Here is a 19,378-nt window from a genome sequence, read left to right on the forward strand (position 1 = left end):
CATTTGTAGAATTCCTTTCAGAGTCCAGATTAAAAACAAGCTATTAGTTGTTAATTTCATTATTTATAATTCTGAAAATTGGTAGTTATGAGTCTTTCTCAACAGGATTTTTGAATAGAAGGTTATTTTTAGCTCCAATTCTGAGTTTTTAGCTTGTTTAAATGAATTTAAGAATCAACAATTTGTGTAACAGAGCCTTCATATAAATGTTACTAAGTAAAATGACATAATGTATTTAACAAAATACTGTTGAAATTTCTGTATCTGTAAATTAGCCCAGTGACTTCAAGAAAAAGAAATATAAGATTGAAATTCTATCTTGGTTCTTCATTGCTAACAATATTTGCCAAACGAATGATTGAGGACTTGAATGAGAAAAATTTTTCTAACTGCTCAAAAAACAAAAACACCTGGGGGCAAGAAGATGAAATTAATAGCTTGTTGCCTCTGCTGGGGTGATTTTTAAAAATAATCCATTGTCTTTCAGAAGTTGCAGTCCCATCCTACAGTCATGCTATTTGCACTCATCGCACTGGAAAAGTTTGCACAGACAAGTAGGTATAGTGACTTCTTGCACTCATGACCTGCTGTATTCATTTTTAAGAGTTTTCTCTTTTCTTAGTTACTAGATAACCAACACTTTGAACCCTACCAACCTTGCATACATTCTGTTTTTCCTTGGGTAGACACTTCAAGGCCAGTGAAGTATAATAGGGACAAAGGCAAAGTTTTTTCTGCCCAAGAATCTGAACTGGTGAGCATTATTACTCACTTTATTTGTGTGGTGCTGGGTATTGAACCCAGAAGTACCCTACCACTGAACTACATCCCCAGCCCTTTTATATTATTTTGAGTTGGTGGCCTTCATCTTGCAATTCTCCTGGCTCAGCCTCCCAAGTAGCTGTGATTACTGGTGTGTGCCACCATGCTTGTCTTATTACCCACTTTTTATAGTTAAAAATTTGGTGGTATTGCTAGAAAATTGTTAAAGCTCTTTGGCCTTGTCATCCTTAGAAACATTAGTAGAAGTCCATTCTAGTCTTCAAATTCTTTAATTATCTCTCCACACTCATTACTATCACTAATTTGCACAGCAAATCATCCTACTCTTTCATTGTTAATTCAAGGGTTTCATCTTTTTAAACAGGTGAAAATAAATTGACTATATCTGAATCCAGTATTAGTGACCGGCTTATAACATTGGAGTCGTGGGCTGATGATTCTGATTATCTGAAACGTCAAGTTGGTTTCTGTGCCCAGTGGAGCTTAGACAATCTCTGTAAGTTGGAGCTGTTTGTTTTGAAATGTCTGTTTCCATTTCCAGACTCATTTCTCTGATAGTCTCACTGGCCTTCCTTTTGTAAGAAGCTGGGTATGGTGGCACACACCAGTAATTCCAACAACTCGAGAGGCTGAGGCAGGAGGATTGCAAGTTCAAAGCCAATCTCAGCAACTTAGCAAGGCCCTCAGCAACTTAGTGAGATCCTGTCTCAAAAAAAAAAAAAAAAAAAAAATTGAAAGGGCTGGGATGTGGCTTAGTGGTCAAGTGCCCCTGGTACCCAAAAAAAAAAAAAAAAAAAAGGAACATGAGTCCTTTTTTAAAAGGTCCTCTACTGGTTGGTTGGATATATTCTAGCAGAAGTGTATCCTAAAAACCTTTGATAAGAATTACATGGAGGGCTGGAGTTGTGGCTCAGTGGTAGAGCACTTGCCTAATGTGTGTGGGGCACTGGGTTCGATCCCCAGCACCACATAAAAAATAAACAAATAAAATAAAGGTATTGTGTCCATCTACCACTAAAAACATATTTTTCAAAAAGTATATGGAATGTTTCTAATTCTAGTATTCTTTTATTCAAAAACCTTCTATTGGTACCCTATTTCCTGATGCATTAAGGACCTTAATCATATGGCACTGTCTAAACAACTCTTTCCAAACTATCTCTTCACTGTAATGCAGACAAAAAAACCTGCTGACTTCCTACCCCTGGGCCTATTCCCTCCACTTGGAATTCCCTCTTTTTTTCTACCTATCTTACTTTTGCTCCTCAAACCCAAGTCATGTCCTATCTGCACCATGAGGGTTGTTCCTGGCTTTTTCTCTTCCTTCTCCAAGGACTGCTAGAACAAAAACTGCACTAGTACTATATCCTCACTTCCCACTCCATGGTTATCACTGTGCTAAAGCCCGCTGGTCATGTGACTCCCCACTCCTACTCCAGCATTGTGGGTGCAGCCTGTGTAGAGGCCAATTAAACAATGATTCTGAAAAAGTGAAATTCAAATTTTGTTTCATGAAAAGTAATAGATTCAGGGATTAGAAATATCTACCTCGCAGTGCTGCCTCTTCTGGAGTTTGCTTGGTCAGCCTTCGTATGATGGAGGAGCAGCAAAGCTAAGGTGCTGAGCCTCCTTGCCGTTTCATTCCTTGACTGCTGGAGATGGCAGTAGCTTTCTCCCCCTCCCCTGCCCAATAGCAGCCTGCCATAAAGACATGACCACTTTTTCTTTTGCAGTTTTAAAAGAAGGTAGACAGCTGACCTATGAGAAGGTGGACTTGAGTAACATTAGAGCTATGCTGAATAGCAATGACGTCAGCGAGTACCTGAAGATCTCACCTCATGGCTTGGAGGTAAAATTTCCACAAATGGATCTTTGGGGTAGGGGGATCATTTTGCTTCCATTTTCATGTCCTACTTTTGAACAAAAGCAGTGTCTTTCCACTGGGAAATTTATTTCCTATCTGAAGAGTGATAAGAGGTAGAAGTGATGGGATGGAGTGTTTGAGATGTTAACTACTCGATTATCTTACACAGTACTACGCTTGTTATAAGCACTATGATGCTGACCAGCTTAAATGTGTGTTTTTAATCTTTGCCGTTTTATTCAATTAAAGTACAAAGACTAGTGTTTCTAAAAGGGGTAACTCCTTTTAAATCCCCATGTAGTCAATCATATTAGGTCTAGTTCCCTTTCTCCATGTATGTTACATGTTGCTGATTCTGAAGTGAAAGTTGATGTAAAAGCCAGTTACATATGGCAAAGAGACTATGTTGATGAGGATTAAAGAACTGTTGGGGGCTAGGGTTGTGGCTAGTAGTAGAGCACTTGACTAGCATGCGTGAGGCACTGGGTTTAATCCCCAGCACCACATTAAAAAAATAAAAACAAATAAAATAAAGGTATATAAAAAAAAGAACTGTTGGAAGAATGGCTGCAATTATTTGATTCTATGTACCAACAAATCTGTTGTGTAGTTTTCTGCTTTAGATTATATTTAGGTACCCCATCTTATATCCTATTCTCCATCACATGAAAGCAATGTTTATGAATTTATAAAAGTTTCTATTCTGAAAGCAAAGATCCACATACACTGAAAGCAAAGCCAGCAGCTTTCACTACTGCTTACTGTAGCCATCTTGGCAGTCCTCCTAGTCTGACACCAATCCTGTGAGAACTCCCTGGAAATAAAACTGTAAACTAGCTGTAGAATATACTTCTTTCAGTTTTAGGCTTTTTAATCACTGAGGATGGATAGAGGAGAGGATTAGTCCACTAGGCACTTCAATGAGAAAAACTATATGCAACCTTCCCAGTAATCAGGTACTTTGGTGGTCTTCAGGCACTGATGGACGATTGTCATGCTGTTTGGTTTTCCCAGGCTCGCTGTGATGCCTCCTCTTTTGAAAGTGTGCGTTGCACCTTTTGTGTGGATGCCGGAGTATGGTACTATGAAGTAACAGTGGTCACTTCTGGTGTCATGCAGATTGGCTGGGCCACTCGAGATAGCAAATTTCTGAATCATGTGAGTACCCTAGAGAACTTTACAAATTGGAGCAGCAGCAATTTGTTTCTCTTTTTCTGGTAGGTGGGTGGGTGGGTGGGTGGAAGGTACCCTAATTTTCCACCTAGAGGTTAGGTGTGTCCTTTGTCTTTGCGGGCCCCAGCCACATCTTTGGCTCAGGATTTTTGTGCTTTGTTTTTATGTTTTACTGGGATTGAACCCAGAGGTCCTCTACCACTGAACCCAGGCTGGCCTCAAACTTGTGGCCTCAAACTCCTGCCCTAGCCTCCCAAGTTGCTAGGATTATAAGCATGCCCTACCATGTCCAGCTGATAATGTCTTTTATTACTTACTGCCTTTCAATTCTTTCTCAAATTGTTAACATAAAAAGGTGGATGGGATCTTAAGACATTTTCAGAGCTTGAAAAAAATAAAAAGAGAGATAGAGAAAAGAAATAGAAGCAGCTTACAAATCATGTTCATTTCTTCTGATGGATGAAACTGTAATTTCTGCCATATAGTCATAGATTTTTAAAATATTTTTAGTTGTAGATGGACACAGTACCTTTATTTTATTTATTTAATCTTAATAGAGGCTTAAAACACTGTTTGTTTCTTATACTCTACATTGCTTAGTAGACTATTTACTTTTTTCTTTAAAAACAAATAAGTGGCTTATCGATAGCACATGCCTGTGATCCCAACAACTCAGGAGGCTGTGGCAGGGAGATTGCAAGTTCAAGGTCAGCCTCAGCAATTTAGCAGGGCCCTAAGTAATTTAGTGAGACCTATCTTAAAATTAAAAAGGACTGGGAATGTAGCTCAGTGGTAAAGCACCCCTGAGTTCAGTCCCCAGTACCAAAATCAAACGAGTGCTGGGTGTAGTAGCACATGCCTATAATCTCAGTTACTCAGGAGGCTGAAGTGGGAGGATCCAAGTTCAAGGCTGGCCTGGGCAATTTCATGAGACCCTGGCTCAAAATAAAATTTATAAAGGACTGAAGAGGTAGTTCAGTGGTAGAGCACTTGCCTAGCATGCATGAGGCCCCAGGGTCAATCCCTAGTACATCAAACAAACAAAAAACAACTATTGGGCTGCAGATATAGCTCAGTTATAACCTCAGTTATATAACCTGTTTGAAACATTATACAGTGTGTTAAAACATTGCAGGGTAATTTGTATTATTTTTATGTTTTTTCTATATCAGTTAAAAATATAAAGTGAAAAAGAAAGATGAGGAAACTGAGATTCAGAGAAATTAAGAAACTTGCCCAAAGCCATCTGATCTCCAGATAGAAGACTCTAAACCTAGGTCAGGACAGCCTGTGCTGCTTCCTATATAGAAGCATCCTACCTTGGAGAAAATGACTCTTCTCAAACAGAAAAGGAATGACTTGGGAACCTGTTGAGAGCTTCCAAATTGATGAGGGGTTTGGGAAATAAACTCCAAGGCAATGTAAGGGCCAAGGGTAGGAAGTACTATTTCAGGAGGACTAGCTAGCCAGGATGTAGCCAGCATTACTGCCACACATCTGTCCTAACCCTACACCCCTCTGTAAGGGGTCACTCACACACTGAGGGTCTGATGGAAGGTCTTCCTCCACTTGCAGAGCAGGAAATAGGATTCTTATCTTCCATACGTACCCCATAACGGGAAGGTAATGGGATGTCAGATGGCAGAAGAAAAGACAGTATCCCCATATGAGGAAAGGATTCAAAATATTCCATGCACTACGAGCTATACATAAACTTTTTTTTTAACCCTAAATACCAACTAGCTACCCTTTTCTCTTGTTTATCCATCCTTGCCAATGGAAATCAGGGTTAATACTACTGGGAATATTTTGAGCTGAAAGAAGATATGGTACATCTAGCTTGCTCTCTGAGATGTAAGCTCAAAGGGATTTTTAAAGTAAATTTCTGCTAGGTATAGGTATCTATTCTTACCTCTATAGAAATGATCTGTGGCTAAAATTTTATCAGAGTTCCGCCTTCGACCCATAGTGCTACTCTGTTATGGAATTCATCCAAGCATGAAGGACACTGCAAGGTAATATCTAGGCTACCTTGATGGCTAGGAATCTTCTAGGAATTTCTTTCAAATGTTCTGTCAAGGACTTCCTCTAGGACATTAGAAATGAAGATAGAAAATAATTGTTTTGGGCTGCGGATGTGGCTCAAGCGGTAGCGCGCTCACCTGGCATGTGTGTGGCCTGGGTTCGATCCTCAGCACTACATACAAACAAAGATGTTGTGTCTGCCGAAATCTTTCTCTCTCTCTCTCTAAAAAAAAAAAAAAAATTGTTTTGCCTCTTCCCCAGCACCTAAAGTTTAGTGGTTTTGAAGTTTGCTTGGTTTGTTTTTTTGATGCTGGAGATTGAACCCAGGGCCTTCTGCAAGCTGAGCATGTACCACCAGTGGTTTTTATATTGTAGTAGAGGAGTTTGTCAAAACTTCTTTTATCCTCACTACATTGTTTATCCCATAGAACAAACAAGCTATTTGAACCTGAGATCTTTTTTGGATTTAGCTCGCATTTTCAATTCCTTTCTCCTTAAAGCTTTTCACCATTGATCCTTAAAAAAATAGCGATTGTTTGTTTTGTGTGCTTCTTCTTTTTTTTTTTTTTCTCTCTCTCTCTCTCTTTTGGTCAAGCACTGAAAATAATATCTTAAGATCCCATCTACCTTTTTTTTTTTTTTTAATATTTATTTTTTTAGTTCTCGGCGGACACAACATCTTTGTTGGTATGTGGTGCTGAGGATTGAACCTGGGTCGCACACATGCCAGGCGAGCGCGCTACCACTTAAGCCACATCCCCAGCCCCCGCATCTACCTTATTATGTTAATAATTCTAAGAAAAAATTAAAAGGCAGTAAATAATAAAAGACATTATAGACAGACAGGGTGGTCATGCTTATAATTCCAGCAACTTGGGAGGCTGAGGCAGGAGGATTACAAGTTTGAGGCTAGCCTGGGCAAGACCCTGTCTCAAAATAAAATGTATAGGAAAGGGCCGGGGCTATAGCTCTGGGGTAGAGTGCTTCCATAGTATATGTGAGCCCCTGGGTTCAACCTCCAGTGCCACAAAGAAGGAAAGGGGAGGGAAGGAAGGAAAGAAAGGAAAAAAGCAAGGAAGTAGGGAGGGAAGGAATTGTCAGGGACCCATATGATGTTCAAATGAAGCTGATCTCAGAATAGTTTTTAGCTGATGGTCCACTGTAACCTTTCTCATGAAATTTCTGAGCATTTGGGTGTTTTGAAGTTATTCCATTCAGGAAGCCTGACCATAGTGAAGTAGAAGGTATAGTGATCTTGGAATCTGGAGAATTTAGAACCAAACCTGTCTCTGTTACATGTCCTTAGACAAGTGGGTTGACCTCTCTGAACCTTTGTTTCCTCTTAAAATATAATGTTACCAGCCTCATGGTAGTTAATTAGAATTAAATGAACTGACAAATGTGAAAATGCTTTGAACAGAGGAGGCACTTGAAGTATTTGTTGGTGAAGTCATCATTTACTTGGAACCAGACCTCCAGATCATAATTTTGATATCTTCCAAGAAGCAGAAAGCTTAGAATTCCAGCCACTGGGTCAGTGGCTCTAAAGGATAGACCCTCTCCTCCCAAGTCAGAGCAGGCTTAACCCTGCTAATCATCTGGGCCTCTCTCTCCAGGAAGGCTATGGCATTGGGGACGACGAATACTCCTGTGCATACGATGGCTGCAGGCAGCTGATTTGGTACAATGCCAGAAGTAAGCCGCATGTCCACCCATGCTGGAAAGAAGGTATTCATTCTTCTCCACCAAAATTTTTCACCGAGGTTAAGATATCTGGTTATTGTGAGACGTTTACTATGAGAGTCCTTAAAATGTCTTAATTGGAAAAGGCCAAATGATAAAAGAGATCTTGGCTTTTCTTTTCACTGCCATGGATGTTAATTGTATTTTCTGGTAAATTCGCCTTGGGTAGAGCCCTCTTTTAACAAAAACATTTTAGAATATAAAATTCTTAAATTAATGAGAAAACGGTACTTTTAGGAATAATGTGAATTCTAGTCTCCTCTTTGGGTGTATTTTGAACAAACATTCATGGAAATAGCAAGAACAAAGGAATTGTAATGCCATTAGAATAGGATATTTTCAGAGACAAAATAACTATGCTCTGATGAAGTAAGGTCATATGGTAGAGGTTGGAATCTCTGGAAGAATTTTTATTCTCAAACATTGGAACCATATAGGTGCTATAGCTCCATGCATCCCTCTTTGATTTTCCTACCCTAACCAATATTATGGATGGAAAATGAAATTTCAAGCATATTAAAAGAGCAGGAATTTGACCACTCCCATGAGATAGCTCCACTTGTCTAAACTGATAGTATAAGAAAGGAGAAAAAAATCTGAAAAGCCAACAGGAATCCTTATTTTAATGGCTTGCAGGTTCTTGAAGGAACATAAAACATACACATTTCCCAGAACATAAGATAAAGGCACTGTTTTAGCTGGGCATGGTGGTGCACACTATAATCCCAGTGGCTTGGGAGGCTGAGGCAAGAGAATTATAAGTTTTAGGCCAGACTTAGCAATTTAACAAGACCCTGCTGAAAAGAAAAAATAGGAAGGGACTGGGGATATAGCTCAGTGGTGGAATGCCCCTGGTTTCAACCTTCATACCAAGAAGAAAAAAAAAATGGAAAATTAAAAAGATCAAGACAAACTTAAAAATTCCTTACAATTTTTCATCCAGAGATTTGAAAAATGCTTAAATTTGATGTATGTATATATTTTTTGGTTGTTATACTTAGTACCTTGAACAGCTTTCTAGTTTATCAAAAAAATACTACTTTTGATGTCTTCTCAATATTCCATTATATAGTTAAATTTTTTTTCCAGTACTGGGGATTGTACCCAAGGGTGCTTTACCACTGAGCTATATTCCCTAACCCTTTTTAAGTTTTTTATTTGAGCATGGGTTTCGGTAAGTTGCTTAAGTCCTTCCTAAATTGCTGAGGCTATCCTCAACTTGCCATCCCACTTCCTTAGCCTCCCAAGTTGCTGGGATTAGAGGGATGTACCACTGGGCCCAGCTGTAGTTGTATTATATATTAACTAATACCTAATCTTGCTATGCTGACATTTTTGCCTTTAAAAATTATTATAAACTGTTCTGGATTTCCCCAAGGTAAGTCCTTAGAAGTGAAACTTCCTTGGCAGGTAATCCCTGGTTTTTAAGCTATTCCTGTGTATTACCAGATTTCTTCCACTAGCATTAAATGTCAATTTTTCTTGTTATCACTATAATTTCATGTTTTCCTTTAGCAGTTAAAAAAAAAAAAAAAGAAATTTCACTTGTTCTATTTGATAAATGAGGATGGGATGCATACTTTTTTTTAAACATTTTTTTCAGGTATTTGTGACCTAGGGAGTCTTAAAGTTTCACCAGAGGCAAATATGCATATAATTTTATCTTACCATATTTCATTGATCCCAACATCACCCTTTTTTCACACTTTAACATTTTTAAAATCAATACCTTGTCATAGTTTAATTGGCAGCATTCTTTTCTTAATGATACATGAATATATTGGTATGTAGGGATCAAATAATTTCAAGAAACAAAGATGAACATGTTGAATACCTGGCTAATACAGTGACACTGAGGCCCTTAGGAATCCTGGTAGTACACGGCATTATTCTAACAGTGTTTCGCTTTGTCCTCTAGGAGACACAGTAGGATTTCTGTTAGACTTGAATGAAAAGCAAATGATCTTCTTTTTAAATGGCAACCAGCTGCCTCCTGAGAAGCAAGTCTTTTCATCTACTGTGTAAGTAGCTCCTCTCAGTCCAAAATTTGAGTAGATGCATGGAATGCACTTTGTGCCAGGAAAAAAGAACTTTGTTATCTAAGCAATTATAATGGGAAATTTATTTATTTCAAGTAATTGGAAACCCATTTGATTAGAACCAAAACTGTCCCAGAGTTTGACATAGAAAGCTAAAAGAAGAACATTCTCTGATGCATGGACCTGTGAGGGTTAGTAAACAGAATCTGTCCCCTTTCTTTTCTGTTAGGGCACAACTGGCTCATCTGAACTTTCTGAAAACTGCTGAGTTTATGAAATTTGCTTCATCTATATTAACTCTGTTGACCTTTATACTTATTTTTATTTGTAGATCTGGATTTTTTGCTGCAGCTAGTTTCATGTCATATCAGCAATGTGAGTTCAATTTTGGAGCAAAACCTTTCAAATACCCACCATCTATAAAATTTAGCACTTTTAATGACTACGCCTTCCTAACAGCTGAAGAAAAAATCATTTTGCCAAGGTAAGGCATATGCCCAGGCTGTCTCCAAACTGTGTATTTCATAAGAAACTGAAACAATTTATGGGAGACTTTTTTTTCAACTTTTTAAATAAGTAATTTTGAAAATCTCCCTGAAAAGGCTGACTTCCTGGGAAATATAAGTTACTAAAACAGATCTCAGAAAGATAAAAAGGACTGGGGATGTGACTCTGTGGTTAAGCACCAAGTACCAAAGTGGGGGAAAAAAAAAAACTTGACACATGCATGCTCACACACACACAAAACCCCTACAGACTAATTTTCCTTGGATGTTAGTGTTAAAATCCTAAATATTAGTCAAATGCCTCTGTAACAGACTTGTGTTCAATGAAACCAACTTCTTTGGGGTTTTAGCTACATGGCAAAGATGCCAACACTTTTCCACAACCATTAGGACCCTGAATTCCATCTTGTATAAAATTTCAGTCCCCATAATTTGACAAAAACTAACTGGCATTAATTTTCTCCTGGGATGAATGCCTGCTTCTTTTCCTTACAAGATGAATGTAGTCTATCCCATCAGCTAGGAAAAGACTCCAGCTGCTTCCTGGTAATTGCTACAAGTTGAAGCTTGTTATACAATGTGAGCCAAAGTTTGTCATGTTTTAACAGAGCAGCTGCCTGGGTCTGTGTTTAGCGGGTATTCCTTTTACTAATGCCCATGTGTTATATCAGAAAATCCCTCAGCAGTCAAGGAAACCACTCTGAGCAGGGCATAGCCAATGCTGAACTGTTACGCCCCTGAAGGGATCTCTAATAATAATGGATTCCTAGCTCATTTTGGCTCAAAACACAGGTCTGTAGGCAACTCTCTGGGCTGTGTTTCACATCAGACTATATTTTAGTTGCTCAACAGTTTCCAGGTGAACTAGAACATATCAGAGTGCCATCACTGTCTGAAACATCAGAGCCTTGTGCATCATGTCTTGTCTAGAACATCAGAGCCTTGATAACATTCTCAAGAACATTAGATCCACTTTTATCTCAGCTGAGGTCCATTCCTAGAATTTCTATTCAGCTTTTCTTGGTATCTGACAAAGATTCTGAACTTTCTGTTCCTCTTTGTGAAAGTCTAAAGTAACATCTCTCTCATAATCTGTCATAATCTGTTCCTTTTTTCACCTGGCATGACTTTTCCGTGGATGAATCCACAAATCACCTGAAAGACAAAATGAACTGGAAATGGTGGCACACACCTGTAATCTCAGTGGCTCGGGAGGTTGAGATAGGAGAATTGCGAGTTCAAAGCCAGCCTCAGCAATAGAAGGCATTAAGCAACTCAGTGAAACTCTGTCTCTAAATAAAATACAAAAAAGGGCTGGGGATGTTGCTGAGTGGTTGAGTTCCCCCTGAGTTCAATCCCCCATACTCAAAAAAAAAAAAAAAAGAAAGAAAGAAAGACACAATTGATCCATGTTCCCCTGGAGAGGGTAACCTTAGTCAAAACTGCTTCAGCCTTTACTCCTCCAAAATTCAAACCTTCCAAAACTAAGATGGTAGTGAGTATCAATTGTTGGAGAGTCTCCTTTTATGGCCAACTTATACATAACTGTCTTAGTTATTATGTATATATTTTTGGCATCCAGAATTTGTCTTATCTTGAATAAGAACAACAGAATTACAAATGAGGTCAGTCCTGTGTTGTACCTAGACTTTGTTGTCTGACAATCACACCAAGAAAGATGATGTCAGGAACCTAATTGAGTGGCCTTCTTAAAGCCAACCACTGGTACCTTACTCCTCTTAATATTCAAGTTGAGCTTATTTACACAATGTTGGTATTAAGCATAAATGTGCCTAAGAACATTTTCTATGCCATTGATACTTTCAGCCTCTGCTCCAAAGACCTATATTCACTGATACCTTTTTACTGATATTTTACTCATTGAAATAATACCCCTTTTTGGCTTCAGAGTAGGAGCTAATGGCCCTATCAAGGATTTTGCAAATTATTCTATATTATATATACTGTGTCAAATTCTTCTCCTTCCATTAGCTATTTTTTCTTAACTTTATTATGGAAAACTTCAAATATATAAATAAGGTAAAAAGGATAATATAGAGAGATGCCACATGCTCATCCCTCAGCTGCAACAGTCTTCCACTCATGGCCATCTGCTTCTCCTAGTCTCTCCTCATCTCTGTGACATCCCCATTATTATTTCATTTTCCCTGTGGCTGCTACTTAAAATAGTCTCTTTAAGCATCCACCGGGCTTATTCCCCCACTCCCTTAAATGTCTTCACTTAGGTATCACCTTAGTCAGAACTTCCTTGACTGCCATATTTAAAATCGTTACTCCCCACCTCTCACATTCTCCATGTCTTTTTTTCCATTTTATTTTTCTTCATAGTATTCATCAGCATTTATTATTCATCTGTTTCTGCCTTCTCCTTCCTCAACCCCTCATGAGCACTGTAATGTAGCTCTCTGAAGGCAGGGGTAATTTTTTAGTCTTCTGTGGGTTGAAGGAACATTCCATATTTCTCTCATTTCTACTCCGTTTTCCCATTACACAGTGAGTGAAGGTATAATGGAAGGGGTGTGGACTTGAGGCATCTGGACTTGCAGGGACTCTATAAAGGTCTCAAACCCTTTGAAAATGTATTAAAATGTGTGTGTTTTTCTTGGGAAAGGCAAGTCTTTGCTTGTCATTAAACTCAAATGTACAACTTAAAAGGTTAAAATTTGCTAGTTTATAAAAAAGCACTGGACTTCAGTTTATCATGTAAAACATTTCACTGAAGTTTAATTTATCTGCAAAGTGGGAATGACCATGTTTTTTTCATTCCCTATTAAGATTGAAATGAGTTATCATGTATGAAAACTTTGCTGAACAAAGCTTAAGGAGTACATACTATCTTATCTCACGTGTATAGAGATAGCATTTCAAATGTGTCACTGCCAACAGGACCTGTTTACTTGTTGACAAAATGAGTTTCAAACTGCTTTGTCTTCTCAGGCACAGGCGTCTTGCTCTGTTGAAACAAGTCAGTATCCGAGAAAACTGCTGCTCCCTTTGCTGTGATGAGGTAGCAGATACGCAACTGAAGCCATGTGGGCATAGGTAAGAGGATTTATTTATTATCTCCACATATTACATTAGGCAACATTTCATCCTGTCTTGAATTGGTTTTAGAACCTTCCTGGTTCCATAGCTCTTCATCAAGGTTTATTACATCTAAAGTGGGCTAAATGGGGAACTAGAGTTTGCCAAGTAATACCTGCCTGTTTTCCAGAAAATATCTGAACTGGAAGAAGCAGCCTGGCATAGAAGGCCTGTGTTTTTGTTTTGTTTTGTTTATTCATTATGATATTTTTTATATAACTTTGATTTTGCAAAATGTAAACGTTTAATGCTATTTATAATCTTTTTGGCAAATCTCTCTTGGTTTTAGAGCTTCCTCATTAATTTCTTTACGCTCTTAATTATTGAGAATGCAGCATTCTCCATGCTATCTAACTAAATCTCAACTGTATGAGATGAACTTAGAGGGCAGTCTGACCCTTATAGAGCAGAGTGTCAAAGTATCAGCAAAAGCAGCAAGTAAGCAGGTTCCCAAGAAGGCCATCCCAAGGTTAGGAAAGGGGAGGAAGCAGAAAGCAGTGTAGTGGCACTGAGCCGACCACTCGTGCTGTGTGGGAGCAACACTCATGTTGATGTTACAGTCCAGCTACCTGCAATTCATCACATGCCACTCCTGCCTTTTTTTTTTTTTTTAATATATTTGACAAAGCTTTAGCCACCTGATCTCCCAGGTTTCCAGAGCCTGTGGTGTTGGACCCCGTTTTTCATTTCCAGGAATGGGTCAGCCTGGACCCGTGACTCTGCCTCTGTACCCTGCACCTTTGCTGTCTTGGAACATGTTATTGTCTCTTTGACTGTTGAGGGAAGTGATTACATTTCATTTCACCCTTAGCTATACCAGTTTCTTTTCTGCTGCCCAGATTTCTCAGATTGAGCACCTTGCAGGCTTTAGTGATCAGGGCCTTATAGGCAGGTACTGTTTGAAAGTTGTATATCTTGATGCCCTTTTTCAGAGGAGGGCGACCAGGGATTGAACTCGGGAGCACTCAACCACTGAGCTACATCCCCAGCCCTATTTTGTATTTTATTTAGATACACGGTCTCACTGAATTGCTTAGCACCTCGCCTTTGCTGAGGCTGGCTTTGAACTCATGATCCTCCTGCCTCAGCCTCCTGAGCCACTGGGATTACAGGCATGCTCTACTGTGCTCAGCTCTTGATGCCCTTTTTTATTTTGTTTCTGTAACACTGTGAAGATCCCAAATAGGAGGATCTGGGTTTATTCATCTTTAAAAAAATTTTTTTTAATTGCAGATGGACACAATACCTTATTTTATTTATTTATTTTTATGTGGTGCTGAGGTTCAAACCCAGTGCCTCACTAGGCAAGCACTCTGCCACTGAGCTACAACCTCAGCCCCTGGTTTTATTCATCTTTGAGTCTTCTGACCCTTCCCTGTAGTTAGTACACAATAAAGACTCACTAATGAGGACTAACCCATAAAAACTTAAAACTAGGTACCTTAAGTATCATCATAGTTTCTATACTAGATATATCCAAAACAGGGTTAGAAAGGAAATTAAAAGAATTATAAGGAAATTTAAGCCAATTCAGCAACAACAACAATTTTAAAAGAATGTCTTACTAAAGAAAGGAAATTTGGATAAAATAAACAAAAACTGACCCCTAGAAGAGATTGAAAATCTAAGCAATCCTATTACCATAGAAGATTAGCTATCTCCCCAAAGCACTAAGACCATATGTTTTGTTTTGTTCTGGTCTTTCATTTTGTAATACTAATTACCACTAAGCTACATTCTCAACCCTATTCATTTATTTTTTGAGACAAGGTCTCACTAAGTTGCCCAGACTATCCTTGAACTTGCAATCCTCCTGCCCTATCTTAAGCCCAGATGGTTTCACAGAGGAATTCTTCACAATTTTCAGGGAATAGGTAGTCTAGTCCATTTAATCTTTTTCAGGCCACAGAGAAAATAAGAAATCCACAATGTTTTCACAAAGCTTGCATGATAATCACACCAAAAGCTGAAAAGGAAAAGGAAAAAAAGGGGGAAAAAACTTGTTTTTACTTACGAATATAAATCTAAAAATTTAAATAAAATATTAGCAAATAATGCAGTAACACAACCAGGAGGACTTAGGGATTTAAGGATGGCACAAAATAGGAGGAAATCTACTCAAATAGGCTGGGGCAATGGTAATTATTATTTTCTCCAAGAATGCATTTGTTAAAATTCAACATCCAACTGGATGCAGTGGTGCAGGCCTATAATCCCAGCAGCTTAGGAGCAGCTCAGGAAGCTGAGCCACCAAGATCCCAAATTCAAAGCCAGCCTTAACAACTTAGCAAGGCCTATCTCATAATAAAAATTTAAAAATGGCTGTGGATGTGACTTAGTGGTTAAGCACCCCTGGATTCAATCCCTGGAAGAAAAAAAATTCAATATTTATTTCTAATGGATAGAAGGAAGATAGGAATGGATGACTACTTCCTTAATATAAAAAACAGGGTATAGGGACGTAGCTCAGTGGTAGAGTACTTGTCCTCCTGGGTTCAACCCCCAATACTACCAAAATAAGGTGTGTGCATGTACAGACACCCAACACCAAATACATCTTTTTTTCAGTGCTAAGATTGAAGCTAGAGCCTTGCACATGCTAGGCAAGTACTGTAATACTACTTACAACTGAGCTATATCCTCAGCCCACTCGCATCTTTAATGGTAACATTCTGAAAATATTCCAAGAGATGCTGGGGATAGGATGAGGATGTCACCATTATAACTTATAAAATAAAAATCAGTACCAAGTAGCAACCAATTAGGACATACAATGGAAGATTCCTTTTACGATAGTTTAAAAAACATACACACACAACTAAGAATACATACTAAGAAATATGTGGTGCTTCTATAAAGAAAACTTTTAGAAAAAAAAACCCTGGTGAGGCTGAGGAGGAGGAATCACTGGAGCCCAGAAATTTGACACCAGTCTGAACAGCATAGTGACTTGCTGTCTCAAAAAAAAAGAAAAGTTTCAAACTGACAAGGAATATAAATCAGATTTTAATTATTCTGTTCTTAGAAAAACCTGTAGGTAGTCCCTGAACTCTAAGTTTAATTTGGCCCAGAGTAAAAGGGCAGCATGATGTGTCCCCCCGCACCCCCCCCACCCCCGCAGAACTAGCAAACTAAAGTTTAAAGCAACAACCAAGTTGAGTGTGGTGGCCCACACCTGTAATCCCAGCCACTGGGGAAGTTGAGATAGGAGAATTGTAAGTTTGAGGCCAACCTGGCAATTTGGTGAGACCTTGTCTCAAAATAAAAAAATAAACAGAGCTGGGTAGTAGCTCAGTGGTAGAGCGTCCCTGGGTTCAATCCCTCATACCATATATATATACATATAAAGTTTAAAGCAAGAAAATTTGGAAGAATAATTATGGAGAGGACAATAATATAAGTGTTAATAGTTTGGTTCTAATATGTGACAAGAATGACAGAACAATGGAATAGAATAGAAGCCCCAAAATAGAGCTAACTAAAAGTGAAAAAGAGATAAAGAGATTACATCAAACTTGTGGTGAAAGATAATATAGTAAATGATATTAATGGAATGAATAGCTGTCAGGAAAAATGTCATTGTATATCTGCCTACAAATAACATCTGTGTGTATACTGTGTGTATACTATGTATATACTATATGCATATAGAATGCACTTGGACTTATAACTTGTTCCTCTGAGGAGCTAGATTGAGGTTCCAAAGTGGGTGAGAGATTTATTGTTTATATACTCAATTTTTTTATTTTTTAAATCATGTGTAATTATTTCCCTCTCAGCCAATAAACTTGTTAACATTAGATTTGGTCGGCATGAAGTTAGAGTTTGACCATTTGAAGCATTAACTTGACTGGCATTTTATCTTTCTCCTCAGCGACCTGTGCATGGATTGTGCCTTGCAACTGGAGACCTGCCCATTGTGTCGTAAAGAAATAGTGTCTAGAGTGAGACAGATTTCTCATATTTCATGACATATGTGAAGAGACGTCACGGACTTATTTCTACTCAATTCCAGCCAATGTTGAAAAGAAAAACAAAGAAAAAAACCATCTCTAATCAGTTGTACGCACATTGAAACTTATAGCCATGGCCAGATTTTATGCTAAAATGGTAGTTTGTCAAAGACAAAATTCTCTTAGAATCTAATCCAACTTGCCAGCCCTAAGAAATTCCTTTTAAGGCCAAGGAAAGCTGAATGCTAGTAGCCAGGCCTGTGGTACTTCCATGAAAAACAATAGGAGACAATGCTCTCCTGAGTGCTGAAGCCACACCGGAATTCTCCATGTTGGGTTCATGTGATTGTTCAACACAGGATGTTTTGTGTCATAGTCAAAGTTTTTATTTTGGGGAGGAGTCATTATGGAGAACTAAATGACAGCCTTTCTGGGTTAAGCATAACTTCTCAGTGATCAGAGAGTCACCGGTGTATTAAGCATGGATATTGCACTGCAAGACTTGAATCTATAAAATTAGAATCACACAGGTCATTACTACAAGCAACATGATGAACCCGAAAGAAGGTGCACAGACTGTAGAAAAAAAAAATCTGAATTTTTTTATATTTCAGTGATTCCAAAGAACATTCTAGTTTTTTTTAACTGCAGAAAATTGGTGGTATTTTCACATTCATGGTGTTTCTATCCAGTTTCACTATTCACATTTTGTGAGGAAAAATGTTTTACCAATGCAGGAGGAATTCTTAAATTGCAAAGTTAGACTGGAAAATAATTTGGTACTTAGGGTATTTTTAAGGTACCATCAAATCAAGTTTTTTGTTTTTTGTTTAAAAAATTTTTTTAATCAGTATTGTTTTTGGAAGTAATATACTTTGAAACTCTTGAACCAATAGTCTCTAAAACTCTAGTGGACAGTCTGAGAACACATATTCCTATTGTTTTAAATAAATACATGTTTTTGAATAGTAAATTCAATCATGGATTGTTGACTATGTCTTCATCAAAAGTGTTTATCCCTCTCAGGGTCTCTGGTGAAGACCTTCAAGAGTTCAGTTTTTTCTCCCAGAAAATTGGAAGGTAGAATTGTAAATTCATAGAACTTATTTTATAATGGTGAACCTCAGCAGCTGCCTTTCAATTTATGCCAAGTCCTTACTGAGTTTATACTTGAATAGTAAATATGTCTTCTGAGTTTTATAGTGTCTTAAACTCAATGCACATTTTTTCTTCCTTTCCCACCCTTTCTTGTTTGTAGTTCATTAAACCTGTTCTATTACAGAGTTGATTTCCTTCCTGGCTGTACTTGTTGGGGTGCTGGATTTTTTTCCATGTCTCTAGTCTTCCATGAATCCAAATATATATATAAATATATATATACATATATATAGATATATGTTCTCCTCTTTAGCTTGTGGTGAATACAGTGATTTGCATTGAAGAATAAAACATCTGCTGCCTTTTTTGACTTAAGATTTTACAACTTTCATTGGTGCTAACTGCTAAAGTTCCAAGACATTATACTCGCAGATTTTAAGGGCTATTTTTCAGGGTAAGAATCAAATATAAGAATTAGGAGGGCTGGGGATATAGCTCAGTTGGTAAAGTCTTGCCTCGCATGCACAGGGCCTGTGTTCAATCCCCAGCACCACACACACACACACACAAACACACGCGCGCGCGCGCAAAGAAAGCATTAAGAAGTATCTTTAGTCACTTATTCATCCAGCAGGTCTTCCTTGGGCACTAGTATGTGCTGGGCACTATGCCTGCAAGGTATACAAAACGGGAAGCAGAAGCAGGAAGAGGACAAAATATTTGTGTTTATTATAATAAACTGTTAGTGCCCTAAAGAAAAAGAATAGAACCCTAAGAATAAGAAAAGAACTTGGAGAGAGAACAATCTCTAAAGGGAACGAGGGGGACCTAATTTAGATGTTTGGCAGCCAGTAGCAGGGGTGGGGGGATCAGAAGAAACCTGATGAAGTAACATTGGGAAACTTAAAGGAAAAAGGTAGACATAGCCAAACAGGGTCTGAGGACAGCCTTCTTGGACTAGGTAGCTAGGTGAACAGCAGTGCAGGCTAAGGCCCTACCTAAAGAGAAAAGGAGCTCAGGGCCTTGGAAATCTGAAGGAGATCACATCACTAATAAGAAAGGAAGCAAATACACAGAATAGTACGTTCT

General features: G+C 38.3%; 1 protein-coding gene across 8 annotated transcripts in view; it reads left to right on the forward strand.

Annotated features, from left to right (window-relative positions):
* The window catches only part of Rspry1 (ring finger and SPRY domain containing 1), a 44,229-nt gene extending 25,565 nt beyond the window's left edge, over window positions 1-18,664 (forward strand). For all 8 annotated transcript variants that reach the window (XM_013366530.4, XM_013366531.4, XM_013366528.4 and 5 more), the window contains 9 exons: window positions 488-554; window positions 1,148-1,279; window positions 2,517-2,632; window positions 3,662-3,805; window positions 7,462-7,573; window positions 9,507-9,609; window positions 9,959-10,111; window positions 13,092-13,196; window positions 17,113-18,664. In XM_013366530.4, coding sequence (XP_013221984.1) covers window positions 488-554; window positions 1,148-1,279; window positions 2,517-2,632; window positions 3,662-3,805; window positions 7,462-7,573; window positions 9,507-9,609; window positions 9,959-10,111; window positions 13,092-13,196; window positions 17,113-17,209 — 1,029 coding nt within the window. In that variant the 3' untranslated portion in view covers window positions 17,210-18,664. The remainder of the gene's footprint in view (window positions 1-487; window positions 555-1,147; window positions 1,280-2,516; window positions 2,633-3,661; window positions 3,806-7,461; window positions 7,574-9,506; window positions 9,610-9,958; window positions 10,112-13,091; window positions 13,197-17,112) is intronic.
* Window positions 18,665-19,378: the final 714 nt, after the last annotated feature.

Source organism: Ictidomys tridecemlineatus, chromosome 15 (genome assembly GCF_052094955.1).
Source record: "Ictidomys tridecemlineatus isolate mIctTri1 chromosome 15, mIctTri1.hap1, whole genome shotgun sequence".
In the NCBI taxonomy this organism is placed as follows: Eukaryota; Metazoa; Chordata; class Mammalia; order Rodentia; family Sciuridae; genus Ictidomys; species Ictidomys tridecemlineatus.